Genomic DNA, 22,313 nt, shown 5'->3' with positions numbered 1-22,313 from the left:
TTCACCTGCCAAGGGGGAAAGGAGATGCAGATGCAGGCACACAGTTTAACTTGTATTTACCTAGAAGGTAGCTAATTATTACTGACTACTTAGTACTGGCACAGATTCACAGAGAGATCAAACAGGACAGTAGTCTACAGACCGAACAGACCAACTGCAGGGTCTGTCTCATTAGGAATTGCCTGCACCATCGGCTGTGTCAAGTTTCCATTATTGTGGGGGGAGGCGACTGTATCTATGAAACCCATCCCATCATTCAATGGACACACTAGTCACACTCCGTTCCCTAATCATCATTTTGTTCTAGCCGACCAATGTGAACCCAAAATCTCCTTCTCTTTTTCTTATTAGCCTTTACTGTGTACCTAGGTAGGTAAACTGATCGCGTGCGCAGTTGGGATATCCCTTAACGCGATGCGTTGCGTTGCCCACTCCACTTAGTAACAGACACTGGCCTCCTAGCTGCATCTGTCAAAGAATCAATACACTTGTCCTGTTACCTGCATGGTGCATCCTGCTCGTATCTACAATTCCAAGTACGAAGTAGATACAAGTAACTACCCAGATACAAAGAATCCATTACTATCCTTTGTTCGTTGTCTATGGCGTCGTCAGCATCGTCCTTCCCGACTCCAACCCTCGATATAGCAACCAACCAACCAATCAATCGATCGTTCAATCATTCAATAAAACGAACGATTTCTTGTGCTACGAATACTTGGAAACAGACAGGAACAAGCAAATACATCCAGGCCCTCTTCGAATCCAGGGGCTAGAGCAGAGCAGAGCAGAACCGCTAGTGCTTCGTCTTCGTTTGGGGGAGTGTGGCGTACCGAGCCAATACAATAGTCGCACAATCGCCTCCGAGTAGTGGCGCCTCCAATTGTGCTGCTATTCATGGCTCATCTCATAAAAGTAGCCCGTCCAATCATTTCATTCCCCTGCCAACATAGTTCGTTGGCCACCAACTGGTAAAATGATCCCCAAATACACCACACCACCAATCCACGTTGCTGTATATCAATGTGTACCTACACAGAACTACACTACCACCACATCAAGCTTCCCCACGGTCATTGGATCTGCAACTAATAAGCGTAATCTACCATACACAACTCCTCTACAGTGTAAGATTGTAAGATCATACATCTTACACAGTACAAGCTTACAACCATCATCCTTCCACCATCCTTCTCGAACACTTCCCACCGCACCATACATTCATCCACAACCTCAACTCCGGATCGTCTCCCCCTTCCCTCTCTTGGCGATGTCGCAACATACAAGCAAGCTTCAATTGCTGTCCCAACTCCCCAAACACAAATTGTATCCCAACTAACGATCGACACTGCTTACTGACCCATTCTCATGTATCATGTTCACAAATGTAACGGACAATCCGGACTTCGATCCACTCCGCCTGCTTGCCTCGCCCTCATCCACCTTTTTGACTCTCATCTCACATCAGCCACCATCACCAACATCACCCCGCTGAATAAGGCACTCACTTGAGGAGAAAATAACCCAAAATTTCGCCTTGCTCACATACTCCCGTACACTGTATGCACATACATCATAGTGCATATGCAAATGACACTATTGAGAGCCACCCTACATGCATACATACTACATACAACCAAACTCCACAAAACCCCACATCATCAGGTAAACCCCCCAAACGTGTCTGTCTCCCCAGTGCTTATGGTCACGCCTCCAAAACATAAGCCGTATGCGCTCATGATGGATGTATCCGCTCCTGCTTGCCGCGGCGTGGAAGGGGAGAGAGGTACGCGTGATATCGTGTTGATTCGGCGGCTTCTTTGTTGTCACGACGTAGGTATATTGTGGAACGTATGAGAGGAGAGGTAAGATTGAATGTTAAGACTCATTGATTTGATTGATTGATATCGAATGAGTGGAACGAAATAAGTAATTACCTGCGTAACTACCTGCGTAACTAGATTTGTGTCTGTCAATCCATGTGCCCAGTTACACCAGGACGGACATTGGGCGCACAAATTATGTCGCCACGCTGAGACTCATTTCAAGTTTTGATAATTATAATAATAATAATAATATTCGTAATGTAATAGTAGAAGTAATATAAAAGAGGCGAGTACGGTGAGATGAGATGATTTGCTCAAAGGACTCTGGTCCAATCAATGGTTTTCGGGGTCCAAATGCAGGGCCCTTGAGGAGGTACAAACAACATTGAACAACTCGAGAGAATTGGCCGTGATTCTTGTGATATGTGAATATATCGTTCTGTGACCTCGCGTTGTGACACGCCGTTTGCCTACAGCGCTCCGTAAACGCCCAGTTCGTCCTTGAGCTGAACTTTCGTCAAAGGCAACAGTCTGGTCGTATTTCTGTAAGATTTGACTCCTTTGCTTTACCCGTCCCGTTCCCGTCTGCCAGGACACAAGACGTCGAGTTGAAATTTGAACACATGCTGGGGTAAATTAGTCATTTTACGTTCCCTTGTCGAGGTCGAGTCGTCACCCTGGCCATTTATATATGGGGTGGGAAATTGCGGTTTCGGTGTGCCGCGGTTGACGCTTCGGACCGAACTATACCGTCCCGAGATAGTTGATAGTTGATAGTTGATAAATATATGAGTGGTGAGAGAAACGGTTTCAAACGGCGTGTTTGCGAGGTAAAGACGGCCATTAAGTTTTCTGTAAGTCTGCCTCGGTGTCGAGTGTTTCCGACCAATACGCGTGATCAGTGAAGAGTGGAGTTGAAACGTCGAAAATTCCAAATCGCAAAACGAACCCCTCAAACTGCCTCTCCCACATGCTCCCAAGACTGGACGCTGTCTTCCAATTTGGGCTCCGAAACCTGCTCCAGGGATACCCTTCGCACTCCCAGCATCCAGCCGACGAGGCCAGATGGAACCCACTTGCCCACCATGTCGTAGGCCACACTTCCACGACCTACCCGCCATGTTCGTCTCGGCTTTTTCTGAGTGAGCGCATCAAAGACTGCGTTGTTCAGTTCTCGCAATGAGCTCCCCGTGGATCCTGATTGTCCGAACAGTCCTCTGCTCTGAGCCACACGACTCTGGTTGACATAATTGGAGGCATATGATTGCCGCGCAGCAGACGGCCAGGCGTAAATGTTTGGAGAACCTCTTGGTTGCAGCTGCTGCTTTGCACCAACATTACTACAGTCAAAGGTCCCCAACTTGAACTGACAAACATCAATGCCCAGGGTGCCGAGCTCGGATCCTAGAGATGCTGTGAACCCTTCCAGCGCGCTGACCACCGCAGTTTCCACACTGTGGAATGGAGGCCGAAGTGCCGAGACGATACTTGGTGTTAGCATGAGTACGCGCGCTTTGAAACTACAGATTGTTGGTAGAAACGCCTGGGCGATGGCGACCGTATGGAGCACTTTGGCATTCAAAGCATCGGACCAAAGCTCAGGTGAGACGGTTTCTACGGGCCCAGAGGGATATATGAGGTCAGGAACAAGGATCAGACCGCGGAAGTGAAGGTTGTGGGGAGATGCGCCGGAGAACGCCACATGGGGTCGAAGTAAGAGGTCGTTGAAACGGTCCATGGCATCTTTCGTTCCCAAAACATCGACCACATCCAAATGCAACGGTCTAACATCCGCCCTCGATTCGTTGTGTACCTGTTGTTCCTCCTCCATATCTGCACAGACAATGTATACGATGAAGCCTCGACGCTCGAGATCTAGGGACATTGATTTAACAATAGGCGAGTTTGGAGGGCCAGCGATCACTGTTGACAGTTAGCCTCGAAGTACGTTTCAAAATCTCCGCAGTACATGGCGATAGTGATATCGACTGTTTAGCCCGGCCTACCAAAGGCCATGCCTTCTTATGCGATGACCACCGCTCCAGCGAAAGTAAGTATTTGTCGCATCGTGACATCGTGAACGTATGATGTCATAGCTCCGAAACCTCAAGCTCCAGGAGGTCAACATACGACGAATGTCGAAAGACACAAATACTGAGAGACCGTCGGACTCTTCCAGGAGAACAACAAGGGAACGTATCATACCTATGACTTCCTTCCGAGCTCCATTACTTGCCCTCCTTGCGCGCCGCTTCCTGTTATGGTTCTTTTTCTCCCTCCACAATAGCAATCCTCCTGTTGCGAAGAAAGCAACAAATGCTGCGGTCAGCGCTTGATGCCGAGAAATCCAGTCTTGTAGGCGAGCGAGGTATACACCAGTGAGTTGGTGTGGGGGAGGTGGTGGAGGCGGAGGACGGGCGCTTTCAGGAAGCCATCCTTGGGGGAGGCTCTTTTTGACATGAGAAGCAACCCAGGCGAAATGTCGATCGGTGGAGTCGAAGACATCTCCTGTGAATTTTCTGATATCGCTAGTGTATGCTGCCAGCTGCGAAATGATATGAGCTGAGGCTGGGGAACAGAGACAGAGGTGCCAGACTCACGACATCTAAGAAATGCTGATCATCACTCGTCATGGTCACTGATACGAGCAGGCGGAGAGTGGAAGTTTGTCGGAGCAATACAGATGTCCTCGAGGGGCTGCAGTTGATTTATGGTATGAAGAGGGACGGCCTCTATCAACAATCGTTGTTGATGGATGTGCAGATCTCTGATCAACTCCACATTTGTCGTAGGATCGAGCTCTCTACCTAGAGTGTCACCTAGATAGGTCGTGTCCCGCCAAAAGATAGGCGCACGTGATGGCGTACTTGCCCAGATCAACGCCACATCCCACCTTAAGCATCGTCCCTTCCAGTGGAACGAAGTGCAAGTGGAGCTGACCTGCTGATAACCTCACACCTCACTCTGCCTACTCGTACAAAAGCAGTGATCGCGACGCACAAGAGCTGCCGGCTCGCGGCAGCCACTTTCCTCTGCTCTACTCCTCATCTCACCAATATCTACCTACCTTATTCAACGCGCGCGCTGTAATCACTGACGCGGCAAACCGTGTAGCTGACGTGGCTGGCATTGCTTCTGACCTTGCTTTGTCTCTATCTGCATTTGCCTCTGCCGAAATCGCCTTTTTTTCTCTACTGGGTTCCATTGCCTTCACACTTATGCAGTTATTCAAGCTCCCTCCCCGCTGCACCTCTGTACATTCATTCGCCGCGCCGCCTCTGCGCGCAAGGCCAGAAACACCACTTAAAAAGAAACCTTCCCCTAGCTAACAACCGCGCGTGATATTCACAACCAACGTCATCATGAGGGAGATCGACGCACATTTCGATGCCTATGAGCATCTCAAACACCTACCCCGCGATCTAGAGGCGCTTCATATGCTGCGCAAGGTTGCTTCTGTAGTGAAACCAATAATGAGGAAGCGCGGCTGGAAGATCGGTACACTGGCTGAGTTCCTACCCGACGAACCCCAACTTCTGGGTAAGGGAATGAACATGGATATTGTGGGTCCTTGTCGCCATTAACATGCTTCACAGGCCTCAACATTAATAGAACCGAGAGGATACTGATCCGGTTACGTTATCACCATGATTCAAGGCAATTCTTGCCAATGGAGCAAGTCACAGATACCCTGTTGCATGAATTATCTCACATTGTCTGGGGTCCTCATGACCATAACTTCAATAATCTATGGAATGAGCTTCGTGAGGAGCACCAGTCACTAATGGCCAAGGGCTACACTGGGGAAGGCTTTCTATCTGCAGGGAACAAGCTGGGTGGTAGGCGCATTCCTCTGGATGAGATGCGGCGTCAAGCCCGGGTCGCAGCAGAAAAAAGACGAGCGACCACAAATGTAAATTATGGAGGTCATCGTCTAGGAGGTGGACATGTCACGGGAGGTGTGGATATGAGGCAGGTTATCGCCGATGCGGCAACACGCAGGAACAGTATCACCAATGGTTGTGCAAGCGGCAGTGACCAGGCTGGGAGGCTTAACCATCAGGCAGTAGAAGACGGATTTAGAACCAAAGCTGAGGAAGACGATGCGAATGATCTAGCCATCGCCCAGGCCCTACAGGAACTGATGGAAGAGGAAGAAATGGCAAGATTATGCTCACCAAACGGTGGAGGTGGACTGGCATGGGACCCGGAAAATGGTCTCTCTTTCGACGATGCCGCAAACCCAAATCGTTCATCGAGCGTCAACAACGGGGCATGGAAGGGGCCGACGCCATCTGGGAATTTGCCTCGACCACTGTCACGACTGGTGACCGATTACAATTCAGGATATATTTCCAGGTCGGGATCGGCATCAAATACACGGCCGACCTCCCGTCTGATATCCCAGGAAGAGGAAGACTACCGAAACAAAGACTTACCACCATCCCCTCCCGCAACATCTCCCTCGCCACCACCTATATCGACGGATCCTAATAGATGGGCTTGTCCGCAGTGCACACTGCTAAACCCGTTGGAGTACCTTGCCTGTGACGCTTGTGGTCTTGAGCAACCCCCACAACCTATTCCACAACATAAACGTTACGGTCCGTCACATCACCCTGCCAGCCTTCCCAAACCACCTCCAGCTTCTGGTATGCGAGGGCCTGATGCAACTCCTTTCGAACCAGCCAGGGGAAGGATTGGCTGGAATTGTCTGAATTGCGGCACCTTCATGGAGAATCAGTGGTGGACGTGTTCACTTTGTGGCACCATGAAGGCGGAGTCGTAGAGAACGATGGATCTTCCATGTACAGCACGCTCGTTCAGTCTTATGATGACCTCTGAGGGTTCAAGAATTCTGTGTTTCAACGAATGCAATGGAGGCTACTTTGTTATGGTTTTAAGCATGTGAAGCGAAAGCATTGTTGCGCAGGCGTTCTAAGAAGATGCGTTTTGCATAATCTTTGATTTAGCATTTTTGTTATACCCTTCCATATCTCGAGACGTCATCATCCACTTTCCCAATGAATATATTAATCCCTCTTCCATTCACACAATCCCCTCCAGTTCGCCTTTAATGCACCATCAGGAAGATCCGCCGCCGCCACTGTCCAGCTCGCCAACGACAACTCCGCAATCCATGCCATCAGCGCCCTAACCCAGTGTCTCTTCCTCCCCCAAACCCCCGTCTCGGCAACAGTCAGGATCCCATTCCCCACGAAGAACCAGCCAATCCTCCTGATCCCCTCACGAGTCAAAAGCGGCTCCAGCGCATACATATGGAACGCCGCCATGAACGCAAACGCCGCCACGACAGCCGCCGGTCTCGAGATCCAAGGCGGCGCCCGCAACTTCGTCAGGACGAAAAATGTCGGCGTGTACGCTAGGCTGTAACACGGCGAGGCGAAGACGTTGTGCCAGGTTCCAGTCCAGAACGTCGCGAGGCTTTCAATAAGGTAGAGAGGGCCGAATAGAGGCGGCGATGTTGGGTAGCGGACGAGAAGTTGGATGGTAGTCCAGATTAGCCAGATGGTGAAGAGAACGCCCAGGGCCTTTACGGGGAGGATCTGTGGGAGGGATTGGAGGAGGATGAAGAGGGCTAGGTGGATAAGATACTGGTTGAACTCAAGGTAGAAGAACTGTCTTTTCTCTAGAGAGGTGGGAAAAGGGTATCTGGGGAGAAACGGGAGCCGGATCGGATTCGGTGTAAAGGATTCGTAGCGTAGCTCGGTGAGCAGGATCAGAGCAAGGATAGCTGGAGACGGTGGTGTGCCTGCGGTGTATGATGGGAAGGAGTTGGTCCAGGATAAGGCGTGAATGTCGAGAAGTTTCATGGTAGAGACAGCAACTGGCGATTTTAGCACTATTGCAATATCTCTCTTGATACGTATGGAGTGTGAATGGGGAAATTGCCGATACTACATCTCAATGCTCCCATAAGAGTCCAAACAATAGGACTTGATACCATACCACAACAACCGGGGAGATGATAAGTTCACTCTTAATGTATGCAGTGATGAAATCCATATACCTACCAATAAAGTTCAATTGAGCACGTAGGGCAGCACACGTCACCGGCGCGACCTTAGAACTCATCCAAAACCCCAAAAGTGTAGGGACGGACAGAATCACAAAGATGTCTCTGCGTTTGCACGCAAATGCATACAAGCTCAAATAAAGCAAGATGGCGGGTATCAACAAAGCAAGCAAGGCGGGCGGAAGCTCAGCGCTAAGCTGGCGAAGAATAAGAAGATCACCATCCATCGTCTGCGACGAGATGGCTATCCCGGGCACTTCAAAGATGAGGGAAACACTCACTGAGAAACGGATGTGGTAAGAAGATCAAGGTGACCTTGAATGAAGTCGTGATTGATGTCATTGGTCGTCTCGGCTGTCTATATGTCAGCATCTAACCCGTTGTTCATTCCAGCCAATTATCATTGACTGAGGAGTTATTAGACAGAAATATCTTTGATAAGAACTATCGAAGGTATTTCTCATCAATAATTCCCCTGATTGATGTAAGGAAACTCTTTTCATCAATATGCCAGGCATTTGCTTTTCAAGCATCAAAGCTGGGTTGGAGGGCTTAACGCGAAGACTTGACTATCCTAGATCGAATTTCCAGGAAAGTTGATATACAAGCGTTCATCGTACATTACAAAGTCGCTCAAAGCGGATATAGTACAGTTGAACCATTAACTAGTTCTCCACTGTGAATATTCACAATGCGGTGTCAAAAACCAATCCCCATATCCTCCATCCCTTCTTAGAAGTTGTGCGGCGGAAGGAAATCCATTGCTGTCCAACGATGTGCGGCCGAGTAAGTCCTTGCTCTGCGTTGTGCATGCTCTCTTTCTGCTCCCGACTTGAGTTGTACCTGCTCCTCCGTTGCCTGGGCTTCCCTGATGCTATTGTCCACAGTATCCAGAAAAGAGGAATAGTCATTACAGTAAGTTTGTTGTCCGACAGACATCTGCTTTGGTGGAACAACAACCGATAGTTGTATCCTGCCGCTGCATGTTTCAGAGAGGTGAACCATTTGCTTATATAGTGTCAGATCAATGCAAGTGTAGAAACCGCCTTTACGAGAAGGTTCACACGATTCATAGATCAACTTAACGTTTGGAGAGCCATGCTCGTCCTTGTCCGTAATGGTACGATGCTGTCTTCCTTTCACCGTACTGGAAACGACAGTGTACGGCGCATGCATGACATCCCAGTCCAGGGCTTTGTAGTGAGTGTCCCACTATCAATTTGTCAGTAGCCATGTCTTAACGAGATTGCGGAGAGTAGTTTACTGTCTTGCTGAGAAGGCGTCCTTCCTCCTCAGTCATATATAACACCCTCTTCATTGGATGATCTCGGCCTTCCATCTGCAGATCGAGTGGGGGACAGTCCCAGTAGACAACTACGTCAATCATTCCCTTCGTATACAGCTGATGTGCGTACTCTATCCGCGCTTTCTTGATCTTCTCGAGCAGCATTTGTTGGCATGCTGACTCAACAACGAAGTATGGATAGACCCAGTCACTATTGTATTTGTTTAGAGTCACGAGAGCTGCAAAAATCCGAAGGCCTGCTTACTCCTTGGGTAGGAGATTTCTTGCCGATTCGCAGGATACGCGTGCTAGATCTTCCGCGATGATCGATACCACATTGCCCGCATTGGGTGCAATGACATTTATGACTGCTGATACACTCTTGTGGAGGCACTGAAGCTGCTGTGAAGCCGACAGGTGAGGATCCGGCGCCGTTGCAGCGGTTTGCTTCTTGGTCGAAGGGTACCTTGCCCAATTATAGTCGTTCTCCTTAATTTCGGGCCAGTCGAAGATGCTGCGTGATACCGTTAGTGAAACTAAGGTTGGCGGAGTTCTGGGAGCACGTACGGTGTCTCGACTTGGTTCTGACTTGACTTCTTCATGTCCATTCTGAGCTATTCGAACGCGCCTAGTGACACGCGTATGAGAGACAAGTCTACCAAAATGGTGGGAAGGCTATGAAAAGATGGGGCACAGTAAGGTTGTAGTGATCTAGTGAAGATCAGTGTAACAGCCCACACCATACAATGGAGTGTTGTGGCGAGCGCGCCGAAGTGAAGGTGGATTCCAAATAGCCAACTTGGACGCGAAGCTGCCCTGCCAGATCTCAGAATCACATGGGGCGTTGAACCACAATAACTGGATCATTAGCGAAACAATACAACTCGATATTCTATTGTGTTCCAAGCAATTCATGTAGTGATACTCATGCGCGTGTGGTTGTGGCAGTGATATGGCTAGGTCGCCTATTGTTTACCTAGATCCGACATATAAATATATAGCTCAGGTGGACCCAACTTACGACCACGCAGACGCTCCACACACCCAGCTCCAGTCGACCGACTCGTTTTTGCAGCAAACAACAGTGCTAACTTTTGTCAGGTCGATTATCCTGTTCCAAGCATCCAAGCATTGATCGAAGCATCAGGCGCACGACTCATTCCCACAGCAACTGGGCTTGGTTCACAGCCAGCAATCGTTGTTGAATTGTATCAGGCGCCTAGATACTGAATCAACGGGAACGTGCAGAAAGACGCCATCCAGTGGGACGAAACAAAGCTCATTCTCCGTCTTGACTGAAGGATCCGTGCACAGTCAAGTTATACCGCAGGCTCACACCTACTCCACCCTACCAACAACCCTTGATTTGCGAACGATTTTGCTTGAAGCTAAAGACACAACTGCTGACACTTTCCCAGGGAGTCGAAGGTCGCAATGCCTTCTCTCAAGGCGCTCGATTGCGCCATAGAGCTCGCATCTGGTCGCAATCTACCTGAGTACATGACCACCTACGGAGACGGTGTTGTCGAGACCTATGTTACATTACCCCTAGATCCTGGTGCCTTCACTATTCACTTGACTTGTCAAGAGTATGTTTCCGAAGGACTGGCTGTTTACGTCTTTATCGATGGAATCTACCAATGCAACCGCAACAAACAACACCTTGTGAAGCCTACCAGAGATGAAAAGCGTCGCAATCGCCGGGCTGTGGCAGAATTCCGTCTTCGCCAAAAAGAGGACAAGGGAAAGGACGGTGTGATGGTGGCACGGGAATGGAATTTCTCAGGGTTGAATATGAGTAAGTGGTTTCCCGTTGCATTAGTTGAATGTTACTGATTTTGCGAAGAACTTGCCGATAAAGCTGATGCGTCTGCTCGTAAATCTGGCCAAGGGAGCACCACTGGCTGCATCGAGGTGATTGTATTGAGATGCAAACCCTCCCTACCATTGGCTAACATGGGGCTTGATGGCGCTGGTGACCGTTACTATGGCCGAGATGCCCCTTCAAGCAGTTTGGCCCATGACGACCGCGATTGGACCCCGACAGGACGTAATATAAACCCAGAAGCTTACCGACATACTCCCAGAAGTCACGTACGAGCAAAGGATCTCCAGAACGCGTACACTCGTGGACTAACCGGCGAAGCCGTGAGATTTTGTGGGCTACCGACCGTCAATCCCATTATGAACAGCAGAGACCACAGACATGCTTGGGCATCTGATGATGAGAAGAACGCATGGAAGTACAAAAGTGCAACGCCGCCAGGAGCTACAAGAGTTATACCAGGTTCGGGATTCGAATACGGAACAGGTCCGGTTCCGCACCATGGCGCCGAGTCCACCTCCGAGCTCTTCCATGAGCGTACACCGAAAGCTATGAAACCGAGGGACAATCTAGTTGATTCTGCGTGGCTCAACTCTGTGGTTTCGAATGCATACAAGCAGGGTCTTCGGGAAGCTAAGGAGAAACAATCCAGGGCAGCTAACGATGCTGGCAAGTCTCACAGGAAGCGAGCAAACAACTACCATAATGCTTATGCTCCCACAGGGTTTCCAGTGCCTCCTCCTTACATACAGCGAAACCCAATTTCGGGTGTAACGATCATGAACTCGCCAGTTCAACCCTGCAGAGAAGCATTTGGTCCAAGGAATGTCTATCTGGGCACCCCGGGAGTCCTGCAGTACGAATCTTTCAACCCCAACATTTTGCACGGTATGAATGAAATGAACATACATCAGGAAGATCCATGGAGCACGCGACACACATCAACCTCTGGTGATTGGGCGAAATGGAGTGAAGCACCGACAGATTCATGGGCCACTGATGACACATGGGCCACTGAAAGTGACAAGACAATTCGCCCAAAATCCGTATCAGGATGGGTCACAGATAGTTCTTCACCCACTGTAAAAGCGGCCGGGCAAAGGGATGAGTATGGTTGGGGAAACACAAGCTCTTCCCTGTCCCCATCTCAATCGGCGGATTCATGGGGTCAAGATGGCTCCGATGGGTCTTCATCCAGCGGAGGTTGGTTTGCCGATAGTAATGATACCTGGAAAGCGAATGACAATAGTGGAACTACCGTCTCTGCGGTAGACTCATCAGATGTTACCTGGGGTACCAGTCCGTTTGCATCTTTTGCAAACCCGGAGGCACCTCGAACAGTATCTGGGCGTCTCGACATCGGACTCAGACAGGGGAACGCCTGGTTTCCAATAACAGGACCGATCCCTCCACCTCCCTGGTATACTGCCCAGAACAAAGCCCGCTACGGATTCCTGCCCCCTCCTTTTGCGCCAAGCAACAGGAAGGACATGGCAGCAAGTCAGGAGGATATACCTGAAGATATCTGGGAGCGTTTTGCATCAACAAACTCGATGTTGGACAAAATGTCATTCACGGACGCTGGCACTTGGCAAAAGGAAACCCCATCCTCTCAAGCGCGTAGTGAGAAGTCGGCGGTCCATGGTCAGCAAGATGACTTGAAGGGGTCTGTGGCAAGTTGGGATATGCCTGGGTCGTGGAAAAGCGATATTGATGTTAATAAAAAGAAGAACAATGCACATCAGAAGAAAGACGATGATGGAAGCGAGGACTGGGGCGAGGGCAATGGTTGGAATGAGCTCGATGAGAAAGCAACCGGTGCTACATCTGATACACCTGTACCTGGGACCAGTGACTGGAGCACATCATCATGGACTGCCAGCGGCAAGAACCTTCATGGCGAGAAGACAGATGACACGTCAGACTGGGTCAATGCACAGCACAGTGACTGGAAATCGACGGTGGACAGTACTCCAGGTGCAGACACCTGGAGTTCCGGGGCATCCAATATTACTCAGATCAATGTTGGGAATGGTAATGGTTGGAGAGTTGACAATGATTCCCTCAAAATGGGCGCCTCTGCCAGTGGATGGCAATCAACAACCGACCATCGCCACCGCGCAGATAAACGGAGCAGCCGCGATTCCAAGTCATCCAAGAACAAACGCGACAACAAGGATTCGAACTCCGATAGATGGACAAGCACAGAAAACGGATGGGATTGCACTGACGATACTTCTCACAACGTACAGTTGATAGACACAGGCAACCCTTACGCACCATGGATGAGACCTCCACCCCCTATGGCACCCCATAAAATCCACCGGAAGCACAGGAAAGCTCAGCCTAGCATCGATCGCCTGCCAAGTTGGAGTCTACCCCATATCACTTTAGAAGAAGTACGAGCCTCTGGTTTCGCAGTTGAAGAGAGCCCGTTCTTAGTTAAAGATGAGCCACGCACTCCAAAGGGTGTACCATATATTCAGAGCATCTCCCGGCCTGAATATGAAGACTCGTTGCAGAATCCGTACGCAGTGTTTCGTTTCAAGTACCGCACGAGGGAATTCCTGGAGAAGCGGCTTGGAGTTCAGTTCCCAGATGAAGGAGTTCGACATGTAAGTTCTTGGCATCTAACTTGAGGATGCAAAGAGACTGACCGTTTCTAGAATAAACGCACTCGCGAGACGAGCTCTTGGAAGTGAATACTCAGATTAGAGGACGTTGTTTCGACGGTGTTATGGTTACAGATTTCGCACCAAGTGGCTGGTTGTTCGGAATTTGTGGTGTACATCGCTGGCGAGAGGATGGTCTCAGTATAGTCTTTGTGGGTGCACTTCTCACTTAGGGAAGACGCATTTTGTGTGGAAGTACGTGACTAAAGAGCCGAGTAGGTTCTATATACGCCCACGACGCTCACGTTCAGATGCCAAGCCGTTTGGTAAATTGTCAGGTGTCTACTATGTATCTGGCATCGTCTATACAAACTGTATGGAACGGAAGAATCATCGAAAGGAGAATATAGTTAGAGTAGTAATGATTCTATGGGTATCTTTGTAAATGGTCTATACATAAAGAGGCAGGACTTTTAAGTGATCGAGAAAATATGCGCGAGCTAAATGCTTCTTCAGGCTCCGTCTTCCTGGATCTATAGCTGCCGAAAGGCAACCTCCTCTGGCAGTCTGAAGCTTGCACAGAACATCCTCTTCTTAGGTGCGACATCCCTAACATCATAGACGTCAACATCAGGCATGTCGGGGGTGATTGTGAAATTAAGCTGTCTCGAAATTTCTTCGCAGATTTCCTTCGTTTCGGCAACGTTGTCCTCGCTCTTCGTGCTGAAACAGTGCACGTGGATCATGGGCAATTTTATGCCTGTCTCGGGCGCAAATAGTTCGCGAATGTCTTCTGCAGCAACGCCGGGAACGTTCGAGTATAGACCAATGAATGATGGTAAAAATGTTATCGCCGTGGCGGGGAGATTCATGACGTAGTGCGCAAAGATTCGGGGTTGAACGAGTGTTTTCAATGGCTCAGGACGAGTCTTTGGTTTTGGTGCGCTTCGAGATGTCTTCACTTTCGGGTATATTGGGACGCTGTGCTCTGTAGTGAGCAAGTCTGCTGTCGCTGTACGAATGAATTTGTGCCCGTCTCCATTGAAGGGACGGACGTAGTTTCCGACTTTGTTCTTTTGTACAGCATCGACAAGGCTATTGAAACTGTCCGGATTGAGATCGTTGGCGTACACAAAGCACTTTCTCTTCCCTGCAGGAATAGCGAAGGGGCCTACACCAGCCATGACGTCGCATATTGCATCGCCTTCATTGAAGATGGCGCAGAGACGCTCGTGCTCGGTGTGTAAACGACTATTCCAGTATACCTTAGCGAAGTCGAAGGCAAAGGTGCAGTCCTGTTCGCGGACGGTGACATTGAGATCATCTGGCCCGTGTAGCACTTCGTATTGGAAGGTCCGAAATGCGTTTTCGGTACCAACGTTATCGAGCTTATTGATGACAGTTTTCACGGTTGGGTTCTTGTCGGCGAGAACGGTAGCGATGAGATATTTATACTGCAGATATTTCTCGCGAAGATTGAGATGCGCGACATGCCCAGCCTGGCTAAATCCTGTGGGAAGTTCATCATGCTCGTGTTCCTCTTTTGGTGGAATGATCGCGTTCATGATCTCGTAGTAGGTGTAGTAGTCATAGTCCAAATGAAGTTGGAATGGAATTACGCCCAGCGTGCCGCCGCGTTCCAGATCCTGAAGCTTTGGACTCCATGTTTTTGGATCTACCCCATGTGTTAGAATCCAGTTATTTCTAGGGATCAGGTGGGGATCATTGCGTACCGTTATGCAATACTTCAGGCTTGAGGACTATGCACTTGCCGCCACTTCGTGCTCTTTCTTCGCTTGGATCCGAGCGTATCGGTGAGATACGGTTCATATTCATTGTATCATGGCTTCTGTCCAACTCGGTGCGGCACTTGGATATATCCTTGGGGTTGAAGATGCGGGCGGCGGAGGTGGGGACGATTCGGTGGAAGAACGATCGGTCCAGCACCTTCATGGCGCGATTGACCGGGGGGGCGAACATTTCGTCGGCTGACATGTGTATCGAACGGAAGGAGGAATGGCGACGGGTGCGCGTATTCACAGGATGTTAATCTTGCGTTTGTCGTATGTATAGAAATATGACTGTACACAAAAGCGGTTGTAGGTGGCATGAAAATGACGATGGGGTATACTACTATAAATGGACTAGTCCGTTTCCATCCTGTCAGGGTCCAGGTTGACAGGACAGGACAGGGCAGGGCAGGGCGAGGGAATCAAGCCTGACCTCGAGCCTCAAGGGTGTTGCACCAATAATCATAAGCTATCTACGCAGTCTCATTATTACCACACCCAAGCAAACAGGACAGGCTCTGACTCGTGTTCTGCTTACCGGGGACCGTTGCACGTGAACTGGAGAAACACAGACCTTCCGGGATTCGCGTGCGGACGTGCGTGCCTGCATGTGTATGTAATCTCTAGAAGTTGGCCGCAGACCGCGACTCGAATAACAATTTCCCCGTCCACGCCTCCTAACTCCCGACTCTCCCATCGATTCCGTACTCACGACGTGCCATGTCATGAAGGCGCTTCTCCTCGGCGCATGACGAGTGAAACTATTCCGAACCGTCCTTGGCCACCGCTTCCCCATATCCACGAACAAACCCGAATCCATCGCCCCTAAGCTTTCACCATGGCGTCCGGAGGGGGAAATATCAAGGTGGTGGTACGGTGCAGACCGTTCAACGGGAGAGGTGTGTATATCCCTCAGGTCTCATCTTTGCGCATTGCACCAACCCTTCACTCCGCAGATGCTGACTCAAGTTAGAAATCGATAGAAAGGCACAATGTATCGTCCAAATGAAGGGCGACCAGACCGTCCTTACTCCGCCCAGCAACTTTGAGACCAAAGGAAAGGCCGCGAAAGCTGCAGCCGAAGGATCTAAAACGTTCAAGTTTGACAAATCCTACTGGTCATTCGATCGCAAAGCTCCCAACTATGCCGGACAAGACGATTTATTTGTTGACCTCGGCAAGCCTCTACTGGATAATGCATTCTTGGGGTTCAACAACTGTATCTTTGCATATGGACAGACTGGTTCAGGAAAATCATACTCAATGATGGGATATGGAGAAGACGCAGGAGTTATCCCAAAAATCTGCCAGAACATGTTCGAGAGGATAACCGAAATGCAATCGGACAAGAATTTGAGTTGTACTGTGGAAGTTTCGTACCTGGAGATCTATAACGAGCGCGTACGCGACCTGTTGAATCCATCGACAAAAGGAAATCTTAGGGTCCGAGAGCATCCGTCGACAGGTCCTTATGTCGAGGATTTAGCCAAGCTGGTAGTGAGATCTTTCTCTGAGATTGAGAACTTGATGGACGAAGGAAACAAAGCCCGTACTGTAGCGGCGACAAACATGAACGAAACATCATCTCGATCCCACGCAGTGTTTACGCTTACTTTGACCCAAAAGCGGCACGATGTCGAAACCAGCATGAGCGGAGAGAAGGTTGCGAAAATCAGTTTGGTGGATTTGGCAGGTTCAGAGAGAGCGCAGTCGACTGGTGCAACAGGAGCACGCCTGAAAGAGGGCGCAGAGATCAACAGATCGCTGTCTACCCTAGGTCGTGTTATTGCTGCGCTCGCCGACATGTCATCAGGAAAGAAGAAGGCTCAGGTGCCATACCGTGACTCTGTCCTCACCTGGTTGCTGAAGGACTCCCTGGGAGGTAATAGTTTAACAGCTATGATTGCCGCAATTTCTCCCGCAGACATTAATTTCGAAGAAACTCTTTCCACTTTACGTTATGCTGATTCGGCGAAACGAATCAAGAACCACGCCGTTGTCAACGAGGATCCCAACGCTCGTATGATTCGGGAGCTTAAAGAAGAACTTGCACAGCTCCGCTCAAAACTTAGTGGTGGAGGTTCCTCGGGTATGGTTGAGGAGCAGTACGCGCCAGATACACCCTTGGAGAAACAAATCGTTTCTATTGCGCAGCCTGACGGAACCGTCAAGAAGGTTTCAAAGGCAGAAATTGTAGAACAACTGGACCAATCGGAGAAACTGTACAATGACCTCAATCAAACCTGGGAAGAGAAATTGCAGAAGACGGAAGAAATTCACAAAGAGCGAGAAGCTGCACTTGAGGAATTGGGTATCAGTATTGAGAAAGGTTTCGTTGGACTGTCAACACCAAAGAAAATGCCCCATTTGGTTAACTTGAGTGACGACCCTCTGTTGGCAGAGTGCTTGGTCTATAATCTTAAGCCTGGTACAACTACCGTCGGAAACGTCGATACCGAGAACCAAACAGCAGAAATCAGGCTGAATGGAGCACAGATCCTAGACGATCACTGTACCTTTGAGAACGTTGATGGTGCTGTCACTGTCATTCCTAGGGACAACGCTGGTGTCATGGTGAATGGCATTCGCATCGACAAACCTAAACGACTGAGGAGTGGTTTCCGTATCATCCTTGGCGACTTCCATATTTTCCGGTTCAACAATCCCCAGGAGGCTAGGGCTGAACGAGCAGAGGTCGTAGGGTCCAGCTTGCTCCGCCACTCTATAGCAGCAAGTCAACTGGGCTCACCTTCCCCGCGTCCTGGGCATGACAGATCGTTCAGTACTGTCAGTAGGGCAGATTCAGAGTTTGACTCAGATAGCCCAAGGGCTATGTCACCTGCGCCATTTCAAAGGCCTGGCAGAGATTCGGATTGGAGCTTTGCAAGAAGAGAGGCCGTGACTGCTCTTTTGGGTACTGATCAAAAGATTGCAGCTCTGCCAGATGATGAGTTTGATGCGCTCTTCGAGGACCTTCAGAGGCTGCGAGCGACACGTAAAGCACGCCCGGAAAGTCGATTGTTATCAGAGAACGAAGAAGACACAGACTCCGTCAGCTCGTATCCAGTACGAGAAAAATATGCCTCGACTGGGACAATCGATAATTTCTCTCTCGACACAATGTTGACGATGCCATCAACGCCACTACCAGGAGAAGAAGAGGATCGCCTAAGGCAGTCCAAGGAGGATATGCAGGAAATTCTCGACAAACAGAAAGAAGGTTATCAAGCAAAATTGAAATCCGCGGAAAGCTCCAATGTTGAAATTGAAGAGATAAAAGTCGAGAAGGCAAAAATGGAGGAGAACTTACGCACTGCAAAAGAAGCCATGCAGAAGCAGCTTCAGGAGCAACAAGATGCGTTCAATCGTCATCTTGAAGAACTCGGCCACCAACCAATGTCCCCTCCACCCTCAACCATTGAGTCCGGATCAGCTGAGCCGACGGAGAAACAAGTTGAACTTGTACGCAAGGTCTTCCAGCATTGGAGACAGCGGAAGTATGTTACCATGGCGGAGACGATTCTTCAAAACGCCGCAATCCTCAAAGAAGCCCAGGTCATGAGCCAACAGCTAGACAAAAACGTTGTCTTTCAGTTTTGCATCGTCGATGTAGGTCATAGTTTCGGTTCCTCCTATGACTTGGTGTTGAACGGTATTTCTGGGGAGGATGATGAGTTCCTTGAAAATACCCCAAAGCCGTGTGTAGGTGTTCGGGTGGTCGACTTCAAGAACGACGTTGTGCATCTTTGGTCACTACAGAAGTTGCGCTTCCGTGTCCGTTTGATGCACCAAATGCACCAGTACCTGAACAGACCGGAATACCTTCAACACTTCAGCCTCGAAAACCCGTTCAACGAACCTTGCATGCCTGAGTTCTCTCGCATTGGCGATGTCGACGTGCCTTTGGCTGCTGTCTTCGAATCGAGAGTGCAGGATTTCAGTCTCGATGTCATTTCACCATACACCGCCAATGTCATTGGCATAATTCGTTTGGCCCTTGAACCTTCGTCAGCCGAGGCACCTTCCACAACGCTCAAATTCAATGTGGTGATGCACGATTTGGTCGGTTTCCCCGAGAGAGAAGGTAGCCAAGTACATGGGCAGCTCTTCTTACCTGGTATCTCGGACGAAGGTGGTGCAACAACAACACAGATGATCAGCGATTTCGAAGAAGGTCCAGTCCGCTTTGAAAGTGTCCACAGTATGAGTTTGCCTTACCCAAGTCCACGAACGGCATTTTTGCGTGTTTCCATTTTTGCGAAGGTAACAAGCATGCATCTTGACAAGCTTTTGAGCTGGGACGATATGCGGGACTCGGCTGCGAAACCAACGCAAAAGCGCCATAATGCACGACTTCCAGAGTCTGAGTACTTCACCGAGGACACACATGACATATTCTCTCGCATACAAATACATGAGATCTCGGAAGACGGTACATATCAACCGGTTGAGGTCCTCCAAAACAATGCTGTGGACTCTGGTGCATACCAACTGCATCAAGGACTACAGCGCCGCATTGTCGTCAACCTTACACATACAGCTGGCGAGACACTTCAATGGCAGAATGTGTCCGCTTTGCGTGTCGGCCGTATCCGACTTCTTGATGCTGCAGGCAATGCCCCGGCACTTGATTCCCCAGTCAAAGAGGTTCCTGTGAAGCTTGTCTCTCCGCCCGTAGTCAAGAATAATGCCGATGGTACCACAAATGTTACCTTCATTGGGCAGTGGGACTCAAGTATGCATGGCTCATTGCTTTTGGATCGAGCAACACCAGACAAATACCGCGTACAGGCTTCTCTTCTCTTCAATGTTACGTCTTCGAAATTGACGGAGCCTATGGTGTTTTCCCTCGACGTTCACCTGCAAATCCGAGGCCGAACATATATTCGTCAGACGAGCATGTTCATGCAGCTTTGGAACTCTACCCGCGTTGTTCACTCTACAGTTGGCATCTTCTCTGTTGCAATCAGGCCGACCAGTGTGAAGCGAGCTACTGACCTGTGGCGTATGGATACCAAAGATTCTTACATCAATGGAGAAGAAGCCCTTTCCGGCTGGACGCCCCGAGGTGTGTCACTTGTTCGGGATTATATCTCGACGATGAAACGTCGCCATCGTATCAACGACATCGAGACCGCACGCTCAGTTCTTAGCTCGCGAGCGCTCGCGACGTTCCCTGCATCTTCATCGATCTCCTCACTTGATGATCGTCAAAAGGATATTTTAACTCGTGTGATCTCCCTTTGGAAAACGAAAAAGGCCCCGGCGGAGGTCATTCTTAATCCAACAAACCTGGAGCCACCGGCCAACGGGGCAGCTTTTGCTCGCCAACCATCTCCCAGTCCAGATGGGCAAGAAGTACCAGTACCACCACCCTCTCTTACCGCAACCGTGCGGTACATTGCGAAAAATCCGAATCTCATGAAAGGCGGTTATCTACTCACTCCAGATCCCTCCAACACACGCTGGGTGCGTCGATACGTAGAATTGCGCAAACCCTACCTCCACATATATTCGGTCCCTGAAGGCGATGAGCTCAATGCAATCAATCTTTCCAATTCGAGGATCGACCATAGTCCACAGATTGCGCGGCTGCTTACCAATAGCTCAAATGGCACCGCGCCCCAGAAGTTGGCTGATTGTGTCTGGGCGGTCTTTGCACGGAGCAACACCTACCTTTTTCGAGCAAAGGCTGAAAGGGAGAAAATTGAATGGATACTCAGGATTGACCAAAGCTATTTCAGCACCCCAGGAAGCGCGACACCTGAGGAGTAATTGAGCGTTGTATATCTGTATATATTACATGCATGACATGGCGGATCACTCTCGTTTGTTTTGTTTTTGGTTCGTCCCCTTATGAAAAGGACTGACGACCTCTGTAACGAAGACCATTTTTATTTCATTTTGTTTGATAGCCCTGTCATGAGCCGTGAGCTCGTGCACACTGGCGTTGATGAACGAATCTGTTTAGGATACCCTGAGCGTACTGACGGGATTTAGAACCATGTCTATAATCAATCATACTAGAAAACATCATATCATAACCATTAAAAATCTTACCAGAGTATTCGTGTATGATCAAATCTGAGATTGTATGTCAACCCAATCATAGTGGATCAATTAGAGGACAACATCACTGGATCTGAATAGCACATCATTGGAAACTGTAGTTCATCCCCAGAAGTTTAATTTGACTATCTCTGGCTGGCTATATCTGGCAAACTCAACCATGTGCCCTGATTATTCCCTAACATCAGTGACCCAGCCGCCCCCTTACAAGCTAGTGCACTGGAGGTCAACAACGATGAGTCCCTAATACCACGTCAGGTATGCTACATTGTTTCGTATGGATCCCATGGAAACTCACAGAGTTCTTATTTCCAGAGCAGCACTGGATCGTGTTGGAGCCGCACATGCCAGCTGTATCAATGATTGGGCTCAAGATGTTCACTGAAAAGCGTATTGTGAGTCCTATTGTCCCATTCTCTACGATCAAGGCTGGGGTTCGTTACTCACAAGCATTGGCCGAGACACCAACGCAGCCATTGGCGAGGATTGGTCCGACGATGGCAGAGATCAGACCGCTGCTAGATTCCTTGTTCGTAGGGTTGCAGCAGGAGACGACTTGGTCGCCGCAGGCCTTGTCTGCGTCGGAGATGCCCTTGGGGGGAGTCGATGCCACTGGGGAGGCGGCTGCGAGGATGGCGAAGAAAGTGATAGCGATGAACCTCTTCATGTTGATTGAGAGGAGGGAGACTAAGGAGTTCTTAGAAAGTGTTGAAAATTTGATTTGTTGCTGAAGTGTCGAGTCTGGGAGCCGATAAGGGGCTCCATCGTCGAGGAATCAGCTGGTTTATATAGACCACTAGAGTCATCTGTTTATTCACCTTGAAGATGCCGTACGCTTTTACCGAATCGATGTTTTGGTCTTTTGATTG

General features: G+C 49.4%; 7 protein-coding genes across 7 annotated transcripts; 2 read left to right on the top strand and 5 right to left on the bottom strand.

Annotated features, from left to right (window-relative positions):
* Positions 1 to 2,317: 2,317 nt before the first annotated feature.
* Positions 2,318 to 4,667, bottom strand: BU24DRAFT_231764 (DUF1776-domain-containing protein). Its single transcript, XM_033522182.1, has 3 exons — positions 4,427 to 4,667; positions 4,032 to 4,371; positions 2,318 to 3,749 (listed from the first exon to the last, which is right to left on the bottom strand). Exons 1-3 carry the CDS (start codon positions 4,457 to 4,459, stop codon positions 2,779 to 2,781), a joined length of 1,344 nt encoding a protein of 447 aa, XP_033381524.1. The 5' UTR covers positions 4,460 to 4,667; the 3' UTR covers positions 2,318 to 2,778.
* Positions 4,668 to 4,749: 82 nt separating this feature from the next.
* BU24DRAFT_393761 (WLM-domain-containing protein) lies at positions 4,750 to 6,875 on the top strand. Its single transcript, XM_033525207.1, has 2 exons — positions 4,750 to 5,366; positions 5,423 to 6,875. Exons 1-2 carry the CDS (start codon positions 5,189 to 5,191, stop codon positions 6,613 to 6,615), a joined length of 1,371 nt encoding a protein of 456 aa, XP_033381523.1. The 5' UTR covers positions 4,750 to 5,188; the 3' UTR covers positions 6,616 to 6,875.
* BU24DRAFT_493722 (uncharacterized protein) lies at positions 6,860 to 7,660 on the bottom strand (the record flags this gene model as incomplete). Its single annotated transcript, XM_033533994.1, has 1 exon — positions 6,860 to 7,660. The coding sequence occupies one exon, from the start codon at positions 7,658 to 7,660 to the stop codon at positions 6,860 to 6,862; it is 801 nt and encodes a 266-aa protein (XP_033381522.1).
* A 935-nt stretch (positions 7,661 to 8,595) lies between these two features.
* On the bottom strand, positions 8,596 to 9,756 carry BU24DRAFT_464002 (uncharacterized protein; the record flags this gene model as incomplete). Its single annotated transcript, XM_033532174.1, has 4 exons — positions 8,596 to 9,075; positions 9,128 to 9,359; positions 9,414 to 9,662; positions 9,716 to 9,756. The coding sequence occupies 4 exons, from the start codon at positions 9,754 to 9,756 to the stop codon at positions 8,596 to 8,598; spliced, it is 1,002 nt and encodes a 333-aa protein (XP_033381521.1).
* Positions 9,757 to 13,855: 4,099 nt separating this feature from the next.
* On the bottom strand, positions 13,856 to 15,816 carry BU24DRAFT_442337 (guanine-N(1)--methyltransferas-like protein). Its single transcript, XM_033530518.1, has 2 exons — positions 15,319 to 15,816; positions 13,856 to 15,260 (listed from the first exon to the last, which is right to left on the bottom strand). Exons 1-2 carry the CDS (start codon positions 15,578 to 15,580, stop codon positions 14,119 to 14,121), a joined length of 1,404 nt encoding a protein of 467 aa, XP_033381520.1. The 5' UTR covers positions 15,581 to 15,816; the 3' UTR covers positions 13,856 to 14,118.
* On the top strand, positions 15,817 to 21,420 carry BU24DRAFT_452132 (kinesin heavy chain). Its single transcript, XM_033531167.1, has 2 exons — positions 15,817 to 16,274; positions 16,349 to 21,420. The coding sequence occupies exons 1-2, from the start codon at positions 16,214 to 16,216 to the stop codon at positions 21,148 to 21,150; spliced, it is 4,863 nt and encodes a 1,620-aa protein (XP_033381519.1). The 5' UTR covers positions 15,817 to 16,213; the 3' UTR covers positions 21,151 to 21,420.
* A 228-nt stretch (positions 21,421 to 21,648) lies between these two features.
* On the bottom strand, positions 21,649 to 22,111 carry BU24DRAFT_410952 (uncharacterized protein; the record flags this gene model as incomplete). The annotated part of the gene is made up of 3 exons (XM_033526017.1): positions 21,649 to 21,687; positions 21,743 to 21,825; positions 21,892 to 22,111. The coding sequence occupies 3 exons, from the start codon at positions 22,109 to 22,111 to the stop codon at positions 21,649 to 21,651; spliced, it is 342 nt and encodes a 113-aa protein (XP_033381518.1).
* Between the last annotated feature and the right edge of the window lie 202 nt (positions 22,112 to 22,313).

Source organism: Aaosphaeria arxii, assembly GCF_010015735.1.
Source record: "Aaosphaeria arxii CBS 175.79 unplaced genomic scaffold BU24scaffold_6, whole genome shotgun sequence".
Taxonomy (NCBI): domain Eukaryota; kingdom Fungi; phylum Ascomycota; class Dothideomycetes; order Pleosporales; genus Aaosphaeria; species Aaosphaeria arxii.
This window is presented reverse-complemented; position numbering and strand designations above follow the sequence as displayed.

Coding starts and splice junctions, on each gene's coding strand:
- BU24DRAFT_442337 (XM_033530518.1), bottom strand. CDS start 15,580: ATGTCAGCCGACGAAATGTTCGCCCCCCCGGTCAATCGCGCCATGAAG. Junction 15,261..15,318: donor GCCTGAAGTATTGCATAACG/GTACGCAATGAT, acceptor CACATGGGGTAG/ATCCAAAAACATGGAGTCCA.
- BU24DRAFT_393761 (XM_033525207.1), top strand. CDS start 5,189: ATGAGGGAGATCGACGCACATTTCGATGCCTATGAGCATCTCAAACAC. Junction 5,367..5,422: donor CGACGAACCCCAACTTCTGG/GTAAGGGAATGA, acceptor CATGCTTCACAG/GCCTCAACATTAATAGAACC.
- BU24DRAFT_452132 (XM_033531167.1), top strand. CDS start 16,214: ATGGCGTCCGGAGGGGGAAATATCAAGGTGGTGGTACGGTGCAGACCG. Junction 16,275..16,348: donor CAGACCGTTCAACGGGAGAG/GTGTGTATATCC, acceptor GACTCAAGTTAG/AAATCGATAGAAAGGCACAA.
- BU24DRAFT_231764 (XM_033522182.1), bottom strand. CDS start 4,459: ATGACGAGTGATGATCAGCATTTCTTAGATGTC. Junction 4,372..4,426: donor ATCAGCATTTCTTAGATGTC/GTGAGTCTGGCA, acceptor ATCATTTCGCAG/CTGGCAGCATACACTAGCGA. Junction 3,750..4,031: donor AGCTCGGAAGGAAGTCATAG/GTATGATACGTT, acceptor AACTGTCAACAG/TGATCGCTGGCCCTCCAAAC.